The 19,188-nt window shown below is 46.6% G+C and overlaps 1 protein-coding gene across 1 annotated transcript in view; it reads left to right on the forward strand.

Moving 5' to 3' along the window:
* Window positions 1-19,188, forward strand: part of LOC106612992 (Down syndrome cell adhesion molecule) — a 196,216-nt gene that overhangs the window by 110,760 nt on the left and 66,268 nt on the right. The window contains exons 13-25 of the mRNA XM_014214775.2: window positions 28-124; window positions 339-467; window positions 637-804; window positions 1,312-1,382; window positions 1,593-1,836; window positions 3,482-3,628; window positions 4,675-4,830; window positions 5,047-5,180; window positions 5,385-5,538; window positions 5,737-5,854; window positions 6,597-6,760; window positions 6,934-7,032; window positions 7,963-8,151. Of these exons, the coding sequence (XP_014070250.1) occupies window positions 28-124; window positions 339-467; window positions 637-804; window positions 1,312-1,382; window positions 1,593-1,836; window positions 3,482-3,628; window positions 4,675-4,830; window positions 5,047-5,180; window positions 5,385-5,538; window positions 5,737-5,854; window positions 6,597-6,760; window positions 6,934-7,032; window positions 7,963-8,151 (1,870 nt within the window). The remainder of the gene's footprint in view (window positions 1-27; window positions 125-338; window positions 468-636; window positions 805-1,311; window positions 1,383-1,592; window positions 1,837-3,481; window positions 3,629-4,674; window positions 4,831-5,046; window positions 5,181-5,384; window positions 5,539-5,736; window positions 5,855-6,596; window positions 6,761-6,933; window positions 7,033-7,962; window positions 8,152-19,188) is intronic.

Here is a 19,188-nt window from a genome sequence, read left to right on the forward strand (position 1 = left end):
TTGAAAACTATGTTGACCTCTCCTCAGATTTTGCCCACTGTTCGGGAAGATTCTGGATTCTTCTCCTGCCATGCCATCAACTCCTATGGTGAAGACAGAGGGATCATTCAGTTAACAGTGCAAGGTAAACCCCTGGCTTCAGCTCCAGCTTCTTAAGCTGTTTCTGCATAGTGGTACCTTTTTGTTGCTACTGTAAGTTTTTCCTGACCACATCAGCTAGTATCTCTGGGCCTTAGTTAACTTGAGCCTGCAGTTTGTTTTCTCCTGGTCAGGTCAACTAAGTGAACAGATAAACCTCTCTATCTAATCTGTGTGTGTGTGGTGTTAAACCCTTTTAGAACCTCCGGACCCTCCCGAGGTGGAGATCCGAGAGGTCAGAGACCGGACAATTGCCCTCCGCTGGACCATGGGCTTTGACGGAAACAGCCCCATCACAGGATATGACATTGAGTGCAAGAACAAGTCAGGTAGGGCTGGCACAGAGGCCTATGGAATAATGTGAGAAATCCATATGAAATTCCATATGACATAGTTATAACTAAATCTTTTTTTTTGCATTAGCTAACTTGTTTGTTGTTGGTTGTCATGTCATACAGAGATGCTAATAGGTTCATTGCGTTTGGCCCCCCCCCCCAGCCTCATGGAATTCAGCCCAGATAACCAAAGATGTGTCCCCCCAGCTGAACCAGGCCACCATTATAGAGCTGCACCCCTCCTCCACCTACAACATCCGCATATTCGCCAAGAACGACATCGGCAAGAGCGACACCAGCAACGAGCTCACCATCACCACTGACGAAGCAGGTCGGCCCACACAGATCTGTCCTTCACTGGGTCAAAACATCATGTAGTTATGTTCAAAACCAGTTTGACACATATTCTGTTGGTCTTCAGATTTTAGCCATGGATATGTGTTTTTTTCAATTATGATATTTTCTTGAATATAGTAAAGGTCCATCGCTCGTTCATAACTAGAGCAAAGGGATTCCTAGCGCTGTAGCACCATCTAGTGAGATATTTACTCAAAATAATGAATGTCTGAATTGACTCAGTCAATGATGGTGGGTTATAAAAATGATTCAAAAAGGACTTTTACCATTGCATTTTTGTTTCACAGTTCTGGTCTACTTAAGGGGTGGCTCTCCCATAGGCACCAATGCGATAGCAGGTCTGGTCTACTTAGTTCACGCGCCACGCACCAACCAGAAAAAAAGGAGCCTATGAAATGTCTTGCTTTCTCTATCATCTCTGCAACAGTCAACTGACTCTCTCATAAGAGTATTTTATGTTAATATTACACCTGTTCTACAGCCCCCGATGGCCCTCCACAGGAAGTACAACTGGAGGCCACCTCTCCACAAAGCATCAAAGTCACCTGGAAGGTACTGTGTCCTCATGGTGTTAAACAGAGCTATTTTCCTGTTTCTATCGATGTCTATGTACAGTCTGATCGTATGATATGACAATAGTAATGCAGAGCATTTGACCAAACGTTTTACCCTAATTATAAGCAAAAGGATGGCAGCATTTGAACATATTTTACAGCATTTGAACATATTGTCGTTGTCCCCCATTCTCTTCCTCCTCCTCAGGCCCCCCACAAGCACCTTCAGAATGGGGTGATCCGGGGCTACCAGGTGGGTTACAGAGAGTACAGCTCTGGAGGCAGCTTCCAGTTTAACATCATCAGCATGGACACCACAGGGGACAGCAGCGAGAGCATCACCCTGGACAACCTGAGGAAGTTCACTGAGTATGGGGTGGTGGTGCAGGCAGCTAACCGTGCTGGCACCGGCCCCTCATCTCAGGAGGTCATCACCAAAACACTGGAGGATGGTTAGTACGGATCAGGGGGTTAAGGAGTGGGGTTGGGTTGGGTAGGGATTAGTGTTTGTGTTTAGTTTACTTCTTAATAGCATTAGAACGTTGCAGTGTGAAAATGTAATTGCCGTAGGTAGACTATCATCTTCTGGATGATTGCTGAATTACCTCAAACCAAAATATTTGAAATCACTAATACAGTAAGAAGCCAGTAGCAGGAGATATTGCAGCCTAGTCTGAACAAAAATATAAACGCAACGTGCAAAAATGTCAAAGATTTTACTGAGTTAAAGTTCATATAGGCCCTAATCTATGGATTTCACATGACTGGGAATACAGATATGCATCTTTTGGTCACAGATACCTTTAAAAAAAAGTAGGGGCATGATCAGAAAACCAGTCAGTATCTGGGTGACAACCATTTGCCTCGTGCAGCGCGACACATCTCATAGAGTTGATCAGGTTGTTGTGGCCTGTGGAATGTTGTCACACTCCTCTTCAATGGCTGTGCGAAGTTGCTGAATATTGGCGGGAACTGGAATACGCTGTCGTACACGTCGACCCAGAGCATCCCAAACGTGCTCAATGGGTGACATGTCTGGTGAGTATGCAGGCCATGGAAGAACTGGGCCATTTTCAGCTTCCAGGAATTGTGTACAGATTCTTGTGACATGGGGCCGTGCATTATCATGCTGAAACATGAGGTGATGGCGGCGGATGAATGGCACGACAATGGCCTCAGGATCTTGTCACTGTATATCTGTGCATTGAAATTGCCATCAATAAAATGCAATTGTGTTCGTTGTCCGTAGCTTATGCCTGCCCATACCATAACCCCACCGCCACCATGGGGCACTCTGTTCACAAAGTTGACATCAACAAACCGCTCGCTCACACAACGCTATACATGCTGTCTGCCATCTACCCCGTACAGTTGAAACTGGGATTAATCCGTGAAGCGCACACTTCTCCAGCATGCCAGTGACCATCGAAGGTGAGCATGTGCCCACTGAAGTCGGTTACGACACCGAACTGCAGTCAGGTCAAGACCCTGGTGAATGCGACAAGCACGCAGATGAGCTTCCCTGAGACGGTTTCTGACAGTTTGCATAGAATTTATTTGGTTGTACAAACCCACAGTTTCATCAAGTGTTCCCGGTAGCTGGTCTCAGACGATCCTGCAGGTGAAGAAGCCAGATGTGGTTATACGTGTCTCTGCGGTTGTAAGGCCGGTTGGACGTACTGCCAAATTCTCTAAAACGACGTTGGAGGTGGGTTATGGTAGATAAATGAACATTCAATTCTCTGGCAACAGCTCTGGTGGACATTCCTGCAGCCAATTGCCAACACTGCACATTTTACAGTGGATTTTATTGTTCCCAGCAAAAGGTGCACCTGTATAATGATCATGCTGTTTATCAGCTTCTTAATATGCCACACCTGTCAGGTGGATGGATTATCTTGGCAAAGGAGAAATACTCACTAACAGGGATATAAACACATTTTTGCACAACATTTAAGAGAAGTAAGCTTTTTGTCCATTTTTATTTCAACTCATGAAACATGGGACCAACACCATACATGTTGCATATATATATTTGTTCAGGGTACCATTGTCTATACATGTCCTAACTTCGGTTCCCCTCCTGTCCCTTGACAGTCCCCTCGCGTCCCCCTGAGAATGTCCTGGCCATGGCCAAGTCTCCAGAAGTCATCTCTCTGTCCTGGTTGACCCTGCCCAAAGAGGCCCTCAATGGAAACCTGCAGGGCTACCGAGTCATCTACTGGGCCAACCTGGCAGATGGAGGTAGGGTTTATTAACTCACGCTCAGAACACTTAGCGGACCACTGGTGGTAGGAGCACTATGATCATAATGGTTTTAGCCCATTCTTTCATTTTCTATATTAACTGCTATGTAGCGTGTCATTCATCTTGTACTTGACAGATTTGTGCCACTAGGTGAGGCTGTGGTTTAGTTTTTAGTTTTCTCAACAGGCAACACTAGATCATGGGTGTGCCTTGTTGAATGTTTGCAATATCTCAGCAACGTTGCCATTTTCTCCTCAATTTCATTCTGCCAGTGTTGGTTCAAATTAGTTACAAATGACACTTCTAGCTTTACTTACAAATCAACTATCCAATGAGTATTATATCTCAATAGACATATATCCATTAAAAACGGGCTCCTGTTCTGTATATAATGTAGTTTATTAGTTGTTTAGTAGCTTCATTCTAGATGAGGTGGGTTATTTGGATGGAGGTACCATGGGGCCAGAGTGGGCAGCACCCAGACCTAACACGCTGCTCCCAGGCCCTGTGGATGGGATCCAGCCTGCAGCCTCTCGGGGCTCCATCAATAATTCACAAGATGCAGTAACTCACTGAGGGTCACTGCTTCAGTTCTGTCTACAAAGACACTCAGTCAAGGACACAGGAGATGCAGCAGACAGAGCACTACTGCCAGTAGTCAGTCATTACTATATCACAGATACTACCTCGGTCAAAAATCACAGTAGCTTACTGTGTATGGCAGTGGTGTAAAGTACTTTATTAAAAATACTTTAAAGTACTACTTAAGTCGTTTTTTGGGGTATCTATACTTTTACTTAAGTACTATTTTACTGGGTTACTTTCACTTTTACTTGAGTCATTTTATATTAAGGTGTCTTTACTTTTACTCAAGTATGACAATTGAGTACTTATTCCACCTCTGGTTCTAGGTTTATTGTATTATTGTGGTCACTGTAGTTCTTTTCTCATAATGCCGTCACACTGGATCATAGACTTAATTTGACATGGCGTGAGAGTGAGTGATAAAAAGGTTGTTTGTAACCGTTGTGTGACATTGACAGAGTTGGGAGAGATCAGGAACGTGACCACCTCCTACCCATCTCTGGAACTGGATGGTCTGGAGAAATACACCAACTACAGCATCCAGGTTCTGGCCTTCACCCGGGCTGGGGACGGGGTGCGCAGCGAGCAGATCTTCACCCGGACCAAGGAAGACGGTGAGATACAAATCCTGGCTTGAGATACACTTGAGATAGATGTGGATCATTGCTTTCACATTGAAATCAAAGTATGATTCCTACATAAGTTCCAACTATGCATGTAATAAAGCACTGTCTACAATGAGGCCATATAAGCCCATTTTCACTGTTTCTATTCATATATACAGAATATATGTATGTTTAACATAATATGCCCCTCCTTCCTCCCTCTAGTCCCTGGGCCTCCAGCGGGGGTTAAGAGTGCAGCCGCCACCAGCTCCGTGGTGTTTGTGTCCTGGCTCCCTCCTCTCAAACTCAACGGCATCATCAGGAAGTACATTGTCTTCTGTTCCAACCTGCACCCCACGGTACGGAGCTCTATTATTATTAACACAGCTCTCACAGCAGCCTTGAATGCTCATTACAACACTGCCTCCAGTCCTCCCATTCTGGGCTGTATTAGAAAGTCCTGTAGGGAGAGAGAAAGCTCATGAAGATTACTCCCCTGTTCAAGTTGTATGATAAATGCATAGACGTGTAACCCCCTTCCCTTTCTCCCTCCCTCTCTCCAGGTGATGAGTGAGTTTGAGGCTTCTCCTGATGTGTATTTCTACAGAGTGCCAAACCTGGCCCGCAACAGGAAGTACAGCATCTGGGTGGTTGCCGTGACAGCCGCTGGGCGAGGCAACAGCAGTGAGACCATCACAGTGGAACCTCGGGCCAAAGGTACGGGCTGCCTGTGTAACAGCGTAACTATTGAACGTTGGGAATCAAAACTGATGTTTCTGAAATATTAGTGATTGCAGTATGATGTTGATTGATATGACATCTAGGATATTGCTTGCATTCTGTTATTATTCATCATTGTTATCCATTGGAATAGAATGGTAAAGTCACAGGGATGCATGTGTGTAACCCCCCTAGCTCCTGCCAGGATCCTGACGTTCAACGGAACAGTGACTACACCCTGGATGAAGGACATCATTCTGCCCTGCAAGGCGGTCGGAGATCCACCCCCCACCATCAAGTGGCTGAAGGGAAAGTAAGTCACGCCATAGAGCTGTATAGAGATCACAACGTTGTATCTGTGCCATTATGGCATTTGTGACAGCATTGGCAGCGCCATTGAAGCTATCTACATTTTCTTCTTCTTTTGATGTATGTACCATTATTTGCAGTGCTGGAGTCTTGAACCAAATATTGTCATTCATTTATTGTGGCCACTAAATGGCGGTCATTTAGCTTTAAGCCATTTACAAACTAGGGCGGTCATATAGCTTTAAGCCATTTACAAACTAGGGCGGTCATATAGCTTTAAGCCATTTACAAACTAGGGCGGTCATATAGCTTTAAGCCATTTACAAACTAGGGCGGTCATATAGCTTTAAGCCATTTACAAACTAGGGCGGTCATATAGCTTTAAGCATTACAAACTAGGGCGGTCATATAGCTTTAAGCCATTTACAAACTAGGGCGGTCATATAGCTTTAAGCCATTTACAAACTATGCAAACCAATTTGAAGAAGAAGACAATGCTCTGATCATTGGCTGATCGCTCCCAACCCATAGGAATCTCCACCCAGTTGACTACTTTAAAATGATGGAAGCCTTCAATGGCAAATGTCCATGCAAAACCAGGTAATTTCCAAGTAATGATCTCTATACATCTCTATGGTCAAGGACTATCTGTCACATGATTCAGCACAATGCAGGTATGTCAAAATCGTAATCACGTTTTTACATACTGTACTGAACATCATCTGGTCAACTCTACCTCTCAACAGCAATGGTACCCCTGCCCCTGTTCTGATTGACGGACGCCGCAGTGTCCATAGCAACGGTAGCTTCATCATCCGAACGGTGAAAGCAGAGGACTCTGGGAACTACAGCTGTGTGGCCAGCAACAACTGGGGCTCTGATGAGATCACGCTCAACCTGCAGGTTCAAGGTAAGACAGAGAAAGATGCCCAAGGATAATTGTCCAATACTAATTTGTATTGGACAGTATTGAAAGGCCTTTCTACGTAGCTCTTCTGAGGACACTTTGTGGCTAGTTTGATGTAGCACAGATGCTTTGTTGTCATGGATTTTGTTATAAACATCATTCCTTTTGTTCTACAGTTCCTCCAGACCAACCACGCCTCACAGTTACCAAGACAACCACCACGTCAATCACTCTGTCCTGGATACCTGGGGACAACGGAGGAAGCTCCATCAGAGGTGAGTGACGTTAGGCCATTTAGACACAGCAGAGACACCTCTACAAGGCATAGACCTCCTTTCCGATACCCCAGTGACACTTCAACAAGACAAATATCCCCATTCACACCCACTAACTAATGACATTTCAACAAGAGATAAAGTAGACCTCCATTCAGGACACACTAACCAATGACATTTCAACAAGAGATAAAGTAGACCTCCATTCGGGCACTCTAACGACACCTCAAAAATTCACTGGTGACTACTAAGACACACCAATGGCACTTCAGTAACACGGCTGGTACCCTATTAGGACATTGGGTGAACAAAATAATCTTCCAAGTCCCCCCACTTCTCATTATCTTAGACAGGCTTAGTAATTGCGCTGAGTGGGGTGCTAAAAGAGTGGAGAGGGAATAGATTAAAAAGGAACAAAGAAGATTAGGTGGGTTAAAGTGGAAGATTAAACCACTCAGTCAAGAAGAAAGCCCAATCACAGAAGGAGTAGCACTGGTGATTTATCATAGCTGGTCATCCCTGGAACACAACAGGCTTCTGGCCTCTCAGGCTTTTTAACAGAGATCATAAGGGATGTCCAGGGTGATTTCCTATGGTATTTGTTTTCATGTCATGCGTCAAAGTACAGTATATTGTACAGTGCCTTATTTCCTTTTATTTGTGTAGAGTAAATATTGGCTATGATCATGTGCTTTTGTCCTGCCTTATGTGACATTTAATGTTAATCAGTTTCATTGGCATGTTTATAAGTATTTAGCCCATGTCTAAGCGCAAATACTTCAGGGTTCCACTTTGCTGTGCCAGCATTATGAGAGATTATCTGGGTAATGTAGTTATTAGGTTATTAGATTAACTTGGAGTGTGTTGGGAGAGATGTTACAGTTATGTCTCTCTCTCTCTCTCTCTCTCTCTCTCTCTCTCTCTCTCTAGGCTACATCCTGCAGTACTCAGAGGACAACAGTGAGCAGTGGGGAAGCTTTCCCATTAGCCCTAGCGAGCGCTCGTACCGTCTGGAGAACCTGAAGTGTGGCACTTGGTACAAGTTCACCCTGACTGCTCAGAACGGAGTGGGGCCCGGACGCATCAGTGAGATCATTGAAGCAAAGACCCACGGAAAAGGTAGAGTCTCTATTGCAGGGATGGGCTATAGGTAGAGTCTATATAGCAGGGATGGGCTATAGGTAGAGTCTCTATAGCAGGGATGGGCTATAGGTAGAGTCTATATAGCAGGGATGGGCTATAGGTAGAGTCTCTATAGCAGGGATGGGCTATAGGTAGAGTCTCTATAGCGGGGATGGGCTATAGGTAGAGTCTCTATAGAGGGGGTGGGCTATAGGTAGAGTCTCTATAGCAGGGATGGTGTATAGGTTGAGTCTCTATAGCAGGGATGGGCTATAGGTAGAGTCTCTATAGCAGGGATGGGCTATAAGTAGAGTCTCTATTTCAGGGATGGGCTATAGGTAGAGTCTCTATAGCAGGGATGGGCTATAAGTAGAGTCTCTATTTCAGGGATGGGCTATAGGTAGAGTCTCTATAGCAGGGATGGGCTATAGGTAGAGTCTCTATTTCAGGGATGGGCTATAGGTAGAGTCTCTATAGCAGGGATGGGCTATAGGTTGAGTCTCTATAGCAGGGATGGGCTATAGGTAGAGTCTCTATAGCAGGGATGGGCTATAGGTAGAGTCTCTATAGCAGGGATGGGCTATAGGTTGAGTCTCTATAGCAGGGTTGGGCTATAGGTAGAGTCTCTATAGCAGGGATGGGCTATAGGTTGAGTCTCTATAGCAGGGATGGGCTATAGGTAGAGTCTCTATAGCAGGGATGGGCTATAGGTAGAGTCTCTATAGCAGGGATGGGCTATAGGTAGAGTCTCTATAGCAGGGATGGGCTATAGGTAGAGTCTCTATAGCAGGGATGGGCTATAGGTTGAGTCTCTATAGCAGGGATGGGCTATAGGTAGAGTCTCTATAGCAGGGATGGGCTATAGGTAGAGTCTCTATTTCAGGGATGGGCTATAGGTTGAGTCTCTATAGCAGGGATGGGCTATAGGTTGAGTCTCTATAGCAGGGTTGGGCTATAGGTAGAGTCTCTATAGCAGGGATGGGCTATAGGTTGAGTCTCTATAGCAGGGATGGGCTATAGGTAGAGTCTCTATAGCAGGGATGGCCTATAGGTAGAGTCTCTATAGCAGGGATGGGCTATAGGTAGAGTCTCTATAGCAGGGATGGGCTATAGGTAGAGTCTCTATAGCAGGGATGGGCTATAGGTAGAGTCTCTATTTCAGGGATGGGCTATAGGTAGAGTCTCTATAGCAGGGATGGGCTATAGGTAGAGTCTTTATAGCAGGGATGGGCTATAGGTAGAGTCTTTATAGCAGGGATGGGCTATAGGTTGAGTCTCTATAGCAGGGATGGCCTATAGGTAGAGTCTTTATAGCAGGGATGGGCTATAGGTTGAGTCTCTATAGCAGGGATGGGCTATAGATAGAGTCTTTATAGCAGGGATGGGCTATAGGTAGAGTCTTTATAGCAGGGATGGGCTATAGGTTGAGTCTCTATAGCAGGGATGGGCTATAGGTAGAGTCTTTATAGCAGGGATGGGCTATAGGTTGAGTCTCTATAGCAGCGATGGGCTATAGGTAGAGTCTTTAGAGCAGGGATGGGCTATAGGTAGAGTCTTTATAGCAGGGATGGGCTATAGGTTGAGTCTCTATAGCAGGGATGGGCTATAGGTAGAGTCTTTATAGCAGGGATGGGCTATAGGTTGAGTCTCTATAGCAGGGATGGGCTATAGGTAAAGTCTCTATTGCAGGGATGGTGTATAGGTAGAGTCTCTATAGCAGGGATGGGCTATAGGTAGAGTCTTTATAGCAGGGATGGGCTATAGGTAGAGTCTTTATAGCAGGGATGGGCTATAGGTTGAGTCTCTATTGCAGGGATGGTGTATAGGTAGAGTCTCTATAGCAGGGATGGGCTATAGGTAGAGTCTCTATAGCAGGGATGGGCTATAGGTTGAGTCTCTATAGCAGGGATGGGCTATAGGTAGAGTCTCTATAGCAGGGATGGGCTATAGGTAGAGTCTCTATAGCAGGGATGGGCTATAGGTAGAGTCTCTATAGCAGGGATGGGCTATAGGTAGAGTCTCTATAGCAGGGATGGGCTATAGGTAGAGTCTATATTTCAGGGATGGGCTATAGGTAGAGTCTCTATATGCAGGGATGGGCTATAGGTAGAGTCTCTATAGCAGGGATGGGCTATAGGTAGAGTCTCTATAGCAGGGATGGGCTATAGGTAGAGTCTATATTTCAGGGATGGGCTATAGGTAGAGTCTATATTTCAGGGATGGGCTATAGGTAGAGTCTATATTTCAGGGATGGGCTATAGGTAGAGTCTCTATATCAGGGATGGGCTATAGGTAGAGTCTCTATAGCAGGGATGGGCTATAGGTAGAGTCTCTATAGCAGGGATGGGCTATAGGTAGAGTCTCTATAGCAGGGATGGGCTATAGGTAGAGTCTCTATAGCAGGGATGGGCTATAGGTAGAGTCTCTATAGCAGGGATGGGCTATAGGTAGAGTCTCTATAGCAGGGATGGGCTATAGGTAGAGTCTCTATAGCAGGGATGGGCTATAGGTAGAGTCTCTATAGCAGGGATGGGCTATAGGTAGAGTCTCTATAGCAGGGATGGGCTATAGGTAGAGTCTCTATAGCAGGGATGGGCTATAGGTAGAGTCTCTATTGCAGGGATGGGCTATAGGTAGAGTCTCTATAGCAGGGATGGGCTATAGGTAGAGTCTCTATAGCAGGGATGGGCTATAGGTAGAGTCTCTATAGCAGGGATGGGCTATAGGTAGAGTCTCTATAGCAGGGATGGGCTATAGGTTGAGTCTCTATAGCAGGGATGGGCTATAGGTTGAGTCTCTATAGCAGGGATGGGCTATAGGTAGAGTCTCTATAGCAGGGATGGGCTATAGGTAGAGTCTCTATAGCAGGGATGGGCTATAGGTTGAGTCTCTATAGCAGGGATGGGCTATAGGTAGAGTCTCTATAGCAGGGATGGGCTATAGGTAGAGTCTCTATAGCAGGGATGGGCTATAGGTAGAGTCTCTATAGCAGGGATGGGCTATAGGTAGAGTCTCTATAGCAGGGATGGGCTATAGGTTGAGTCTCTATAGCAGGGATGGGCTATAGGTAGAGTCTCTATAGCAGGGATGGGCTATAGGTAGAGTCTCTATAGCAGGGATGGGCTATAGGTAGAGTCTCTATATCAGGGATGGGCTATAGGTAGAGTCTCTATAGCAGGGATGGGCTATAGGTAGAGTCTCTATAGCAGGGATGGGCTATAGGTAGAGTCTCTATAGCAGGGATGGGCTATAGGTAGAGTCTCTATAGCAGGGATGGGCTATAGGTAGAGTCTTTATAGCAGGGATGGGCTATAGGTTGAGTCTCTATAGCAGGGATGGGCTATAGGTAGAGTCTCTATAGCAGGGATGGGCTATAGGTAGAGTCTTTATAGCAGGGATGGGCTATAGGTTGAGTCTCTATAGCAGGGATGGGCTATAGGTAGAGTCTTTATAGCAGGGATGGGCTATAGGTTGAGTCTCTATAGCAGGGATGGGCTATAGGTAGAGTCTCTATAGCAGGGATGGGCTATAGGTAGAGTCTTTATAGCAGGGATGGGCTATAGGTTGAGTCTCTATAGCAGGGATGGGCTATAGGTAGAGTCTTTATAGCAGGGATGGGCTATAGGTAGAGTCTCTATAGCAGGGATGGGCTATAGGTAGAGTCTCTATAGCAGGGATGGGCTATAGGTAGAGTCTCTATAGCAGGGATGGGCTATAGGTAGAGTCTCTATAGCAGGGATGGGCTATAGGTAGAGTCTTTATAGCAGGGATGGGCTATAGGTTGAGTCTCTATAGCAGGGATGGGCTATAGGTAGAGTCTCTATAGCAGGGATGGGCTATAGGTAGAGTCTCTATAGCAGGGATGGGCTATAGGTAGAGTCTCTATAGCAGGGATGGGCTATAGGTAGAGTCTCTATAGCAGGGATGGGCTATAGGTAGAGTCTCTATAGCAGGGATGGGCTATAGGTAGAGTCTCTATAGCAGGGATGGGCTATAGGTAGAGTCTCTATAGCAGGGATGGGCTATAGGTAGAGTCTCTATAGCAGGGATGGGCTATAGGTAGAGTCTCTATAGCAGGGATGGGCTATAGGTAGAGTCTCTATAGCGAGGATGGGCTATAGGTAGAGTCTCTATAGCAGGGATGGGCTATAGGTAGAGTCTCTATTGCAGGGATGGGCTATAGGTAGAGTCTATATTGCAGGGATGGGCTATAGGTAGAGTCTCTATAGCAGGGATGGGCTATAGGTAGAGTCTCTATAGCAGGGATGGGCTATAGGTAGAGTCTCTATAGCAGGGATGGGCTATAGGTAGAGTCTCTATAGCAGGGATGGGCTATAGGTAGAGTCTCTATAGCAGGGATGGGCTATAGGTAGAGTCTCTATAGCAGGGATGGGCTATAGGTAGAGTCTCTATTGCAGGGATGGGCTATAGGTAGAGTCTCTATAGCAGGGATGGGCTATAGGTAGAGTCTCTATAGCAGGGATGGGCTATAGGTAGAGTCTCTATAGCAGGGATGGGCTATAGGTAGAGTCTCTATAGAAGGGATGGGCTATAGGTAGAGTCTCTATAGCAGGGATGGGCTATAGGTAGAGTCTCTATAGCAGGGATGGGCTATAGGTAGAGTCTCTATAGCAGGGATGGGCTATAGGTTGAGTCTCTATAGCAGGGATGGGCTATAGGTAGAGTCTCTATAGCAGGGATGGGCTATAGGTAGAGTCTCTATAGCAGGGATGGGCTATAGGTTGAGTCTCTATAGCAGGGATGGGCTATAGGTAGAGTCTCTATAGCAGGGATGGGCTATAGGTAGAGTCTCTATAGCAGGGATGGGCTATAGGTAGAGTCTCTATAGCAGGGATGGGCTATAGGTAGAGTCTCTATAGCAGGGATGGGCTATAGGTAGAGTCTCTATAGCAGGGATGGGCTATAGGTAGAGTCTCTATAGCAGGGATGGGCTATAGGTAGAGTCTCTATAGCAGGGATGGGCTATAGGTAGAGTCTCTATAGCAGGGATGGGCTATAGGTAGAGTCTCTATAGCAGGGATGGGCTATAGGTAGAGTCTCTATAGCAGGGATGGGCTATAGGTAGAGTCTCTATAGCAGGGATGGGCTATAGGTAGAGTCTCTATATCAGGGATGGGCTATAGGTAGAGTCTCTATAGCAGGGATGGGCTATAGGTAGAGTCTATATAGCAGGGATGGGCTATAGGTAGAGTCTCTATAGCAGGGATGGGCTATAGGTAGAGTCTATATAGCAGGGATGGGCTATAGGTAGAGTCTCTATAGCAGGGATGGGCTATAGGTAGAGTCTCTATAGCAGGGATGGGCTATAGGTAGAGTCTCTATAGCAGGGATGGGCTATAGGTAGAGTCTCTATAGCAGGGATGGGCTATAGGTAGAGTCTCTATAGCAGGGATGGGCTATAGGTAGAGTCTCTATAGCAGGGATGGGCTATAGGTAGAGTTTCTATAGCAGGGATGGGCTATAGGTAGAGTCTCTATAGCAGGGATGGGCTATAGGTAGAGTCTCTATTGCAGGGATGGGCTATAGGTAGAGTCTCTATTGCAGGGATGGGCTATAGGTAGAGTCTCTATAGCAGGGATGGGCTATAGGTAGAGTCTCTATAGCAGGGATGGGCTATAGGTAGAGTCTCTATAGCAGGGATGGGCTATAGGTAGAGTCTCTATAGCAGGGATGGGCTATAGGTAGAGTCTCTATAGCAGGGATGGGCTATAGGTGGAGTCTCTATAGAAGGGATGGGCTATAGGTAGAGTCTCTATTGCAGGGATGGGCTATAGGTAGAGTCTCTATAGCAGGGATGGGCTATAGGTAGAGTCTCTATAGCAGGGATGGGCTATAGGTAGAGTCTCTATAGCAGGGATGGGCTATAGGTAGAGTCTCTATAGCAGGGATGGGCTATAGGTAGAGTCTCTATAGCAGGGATGGGCTATAGGTAGAGTCTCTATAGCAGGGATGGGCTATAGGTAGAGTCTCTATAGCAGGGATGGGCTATAGGTAGAGTCTCTATAGCAGGGATGGGCTATAGGTAGAGTCTCTATAGCAGGGATGGGCTATAGGTAGAGTCTCTATAGCAGGGATGGGCTATAGGTAGAGTCTCTATAGCAGGGATGGGCTATAGGTAGAGTCTCTATAGCAGGGATGGGCTATAGGTAGAGTCTCTATAGCAGGGATGGGCTATAGGTAGAGTCTCTATAGCAGGGATGGGCTATAGGTAGAGTCTCTATAGCAGGGATGGGCTATAGGTAGAGTCTCTATAGCAGGGATGGGCTATAGGTAGAGTCTCTATAGCAGGGATGGGCTATAGGTAGAGTCTCTATAGCAGGGATGGGCTATAGGTAGAGTCTCTATAGCAGGGATGGGCTATAGGTAGAGTCTCTATAGCAGGGATGGGCTATAGGTAGAGTCTCTATAGCAGGGATGGGCTATAGGTAGAGTCTCTATAGCAGGGATGGGCTATAGGTAGAGTCTCTATAGCAGGGATGGGCTATAGGTAGAGTCTCTATAGCAGGGATGGGCTATAGGTAGAGTCTCTATAGCAGGGATGGGCTATAGGTAGAGTCTCTATAGCAGGGATGGGCTATAGGTAGAGTCTCTATAGCAGGGATGGGCTATAGGTAGAGTCTCTATAGCAGGGATGGGCTATAGGTAGAGTCTCTATAGCAGGGATGGGCTATAGGTAGAGTCTCTATAGCAGGGATGGGCTATAGGTAGAGTCTCTATAGCAGGGATGGGCTATAGGTAGAGTCTCTATAGCAGGGATGGGCTATAGGTAGAGTCTCTATAGCAGGGATGGGCTATAGGTAGAGTCTCTATAGCAGGGATGGGCTATAGGTAGAGTCTCTATAGCAGGGGATGGGCTATAGGTAGAGTCTCTATAGCAGGGATGGGCTATAGGTAGAGTCTCTATAGCAGGGATGGGCTATAGGTAGAGTCTCTATAGCAGGGATGGGCTATAGGTAGAGTCTCTATAGCGAGGATGGGCTATAGGTAGAGTCTCTATAGCAGGGATGGGCTATAGGTAGAGTCTCTATAGCAGGGATGGGCTATAGGTAGAGTCTCTATAGCAGGGATGGGCTATAGGTAGAGTCTCTATAGCAGGGATGGGCTATAGGTAGAGTCTCTATAGCAGGGATGGGCTATAGGTAGAGTCTCTATAGCAGGGATGGGCTATAGGTAGAGTCTCTATAGCAGGGATGGGCTATAGGTAGAGTCTCTATTGCAGGGATGGGCTATAGGTAGAGTCTCTATAGCAGGGATGGGCTATAGGTAGAGTCTCTATAGCAGGGATGGGCTATAGGTAGAGTCTCTATAGCAGGGATGGGCTATAGGTAGAGTCTCTATAGCAGGGATGGGCTATAGGTAGAGTCTCTATAGCAGGGATGGGCTATAGGTAGAGTCTCTATAGCAGGGATGGGCTATAGGTAGAGTCTCTATAGCAGGGATGGGCTATAGGTAGAGTCTCTATAGCAGGGATGGGCTATAGGTAGAGTCTCTATAGCAGGGATGGGCTATAGGTAGAGTCTCTATAGCAGGGATGGGCTATAGGTAGAGTCTCTATAGCAGGGATGGGCTATAGGTAGAGTCTCTATAGCAGGGATGGGCTATAGGTAGAGTCTCTATAGCAGGGATGGGCTATAGGTAGAGTCTCTATAGCAGGGATGGGCTATAGGTAGAGTCTCTATAGCAGGGATGGGCTATAGGTAGAGTCTCTATAGCAGGGATGGGCTATAGGTTGAGTCTCTATAGCAGGGATGGGCTATAGGTAGAGTCTCTATAGCAGGGATGGGCTATAGGTAGAGTCTCTATAGCAGGGATGGGCTATAGGTAGAGTCTCTATAGCAGGGATGGGCTATAGGTAGAGTCTCTATAGCAGGGATGGGCTATAGGTAGAGTCTATATAGCAGGGATGGGCTATAGGTAGAGTCTATATAGCAGGGATGGGCTATAGGTAGAGTCTCTATAGCAGGGATGGGCTATAGGTAGAGTCTCTATAGCAGGGATGGGCTATAGGTAGAGTCTCTATAGCAGGGATGGGCTATAGGTAGAGTCTCTATAGCAGGGATGGGCTATAGGTTGAGTCTCTATAGCAGGGATGGGCTATAGGTAGAGTCTCTATAGCAGGGATGGGCTATAGGTAGAGTCTCTATTTCAGGGATGGGCTATAGGTAGAGTCTATATATCAGGGATGGGCTATAGGTAGAGTCTCTATAGCAGGGATGGGCTATAGGTAGAGTCTCTATAGCAGGGATGGGCTATAGGTAGAGTCTCTATAGCAGGGATGGGCTATAGGTAGAGTCTCTATAGCAGGGATGGGCTATAGGTAGAGTCTCTATAGCAGGGATGGGCTATAGGTAGAGTCTCTATAGCAGGGATGGGCTATAGGTAGAGTCTCTATAGCAGGGATGGGCTATAGGTAGAGTCTCTATAGCAGGGATGGGCTATAGGTAGAGTCTCTATAGCAGGGATGGGCTATAGGTAGAGTCTCTATAGCAGGGATGGGCTATAGGTAGAGTCTCTATAGCAGGGATGGGCTATAGGTAGAGTCTCTATAGCAGGGATGGGCTATAGGTAGAGTCTCTATAGCAGGGATGGGCTATAGGTAGAGTCTCTATAGCAGGGATGGGCTATAGGTAGAGTCTCTATAGCAGGGATGGGCTATAGGTAGAGTCTCTATAGCAGGGATGGGCTATAGGTAGAGTCTCTATAGCAGGGATGGGCTATAGGTAGAGTCTCTATAGCAGGGATGGGCTATAGGTAGAGTCTCTATAGCAGGGATGGGCTATAGGTAGAGTCTCTATAGCAGGGATGGGCTATAGGTAGAGTCTCTATAGCAGGGATGGGCTATAGGTAGAGTCTCTATAGCAGGGATGGGCTATAGGTAGAGTCTCTATAGCAGGGATGGGCTATAGGTAGAGTCTCTATAGCAGGGATGGGCTATAGGTAGAGTCTCTATAGCAGGGATGGGCTATAGGTAGAGTCTCTATAGCAGGGATGGGCTATAGGTAGAGTCTCTATAGCAGGGATGGGCTATAGGTAGAGTCTCTATAGCAGGGATGGGCTATAGGTAGAGTCTCTATAGCAGGGATGGGCTATAGGTAGAGTCTCTATAGCAGGGATGGGCTATAGGTAGAGTCTCTATATCAGGGGATGGGCTATAGGTAGAGTCTCTATAGCAGGGATGGGCTATAGGTAGAGTCTCTATAGCAGGGATGGGCTATAGGTAGAGTCTCTATAGCAGGGATGGGCTATAGGTAGAGTCTCTATAGCAGGGATGGGCTATAGGTAGAGTGTCTATAGCAGGGATGGGCTATAGGTAGAGTCTCTATAGCAGGGATGGGCTATAGGTAGAGTCTCTATAGCAGGGATGGGCTATAGGTAGAGTCTCTATAGCAGGGATGGGCTATAGGTAGAGTCTCTATAGCAGGGATGGGCTATAGGTTGAGTCTCTATAGCAGGGATGGGCTATAGGTAGAGTCTCTATAGCAGGGATGGGCTATAGGTAGAGTCTCTATAGCAGGGATGGGCTATAGGTAGAGTCTATATAGCAGGGATGGGCTATAGGTAGAGTCTCTATAGCAGGGATGGGCTATAGGTAGAGTCTCTATAGCAGGGATGGGCTATAGGTAGAGTCTCTATAGCAGGGATGGGCTATAGGTAGAGTCTCTATAGCAGGGATGGGCTATAGGTAGAGTCTCTATAGCAGGGATGGGCTATAGGTAGAGTCTCTATAGCAGGGATGGGCTATAGGTAGAGTCTCTATAGCAGGGATGGGCTATAGGTAGAGTCTCTATAGCAGGGATGGGCTATAGGTAGAGTCTCTATAGCAGGGATGGGCTATAGGTAGAGTCTCTATAGCAGGGATGGGCTATAGGTAGAGTCTCTATAGCAGGGATGGGCTATAGGTAGAGTCTCTATAGCAGGGATGGGCTATAGGTAGAGTCTCTATAGCAGGGATGGGCTATAGGTAGAGTCTCTATAGCAGGGATGGGCTATAGGTAGAGTCTCTATAGCAGGGATGGGCTATAGGTAGAGTCTCTATAGCAGGGATGGGCTATAGGTAGAGTCTCTATAGCAGGGATGGGCTATAGGTAGAGTCTCTATAGCAGGGATGGGCTATAGGTAGAGTCTCTATAGCAGGGATGGGCTATAGGTAGAGTCTCTATAGCAGGGATGGGCTATAGGTAGAGTCTCTATAGCAGGGATGGGCTATAGGTAGAGTCTCTATAGCAGGGATGGGCTATAGGTAGAGTCTCTATAGCAGGGATGGGCTATAGGTAGAGTCTCTATAGCAGGGATGGGCTATAGGTAGAGTCTCTATAGCAGGGATGGGCTATAGGTAGAGTCTCTATAGCAGGGATGGGCTATAGGTAGAGTCTCTATAGCAGGGATGGGCTATAGGTAGAGTCTCTATAGCAGGGATGGGCTATAGGTAGAGTCTCTATAGCAGGGATGGGCTATAGGTAGAGTCTCTATAGCAGGGATGGGCTATAGGTAGAGTCTCTATAGCAGGGATGGGCTATAGGTAGAGTCTCTATAGCAGGGATGGGCTATAGGTAGAGTCTCTATAGCAGGGATGGGCTATAGGTAGAGTCTCTATAGCAGGGATGGGCTATAGGTAGAGTCTCTATAGCAGGGATGGGCTATAGGTAGAGTCTCTATAGCAGGGATGGGCTATAGGTAGAGTCTCTATAGCAGGGATGGGCTATAGGTAGAGTCTCTATAGCGAGGATGGGCTATAGGTAGAGTCTCTATAGCAGGGATGGGCTATAGGTAGAGTCTCTATAGCAGGGATGGGCTATAGGTAGAGTCTCTATAGCAGGGATGGGCTATAGGTAGAGTCTCTATAGCAGGGATGGGCTATAGGTAGAGTCTCTATAGCAGGGATGGGCTATAGGTAGAGTCTCTATAGCAGGGATGGGCTATAGGTAGAGTCTCTATAGCAGGGATGGGCTATAGGTAGAGTCTCTATAGCAGGGGATGGGCTATAGGTAGAGTCTCTATAGCAGGGGATGGGCT

The sequence above is a fragment of the Salmo salar genome, chromosome ssa09 (genome assembly GCF_905237065.1).
Source record: "Salmo salar chromosome ssa09, Ssal_v3.1, whole genome shotgun sequence".
Taxonomy (NCBI): domain Eukaryota; kingdom Metazoa; phylum Chordata; class Actinopteri; order Salmoniformes; family Salmonidae; genus Salmo; species Salmo salar.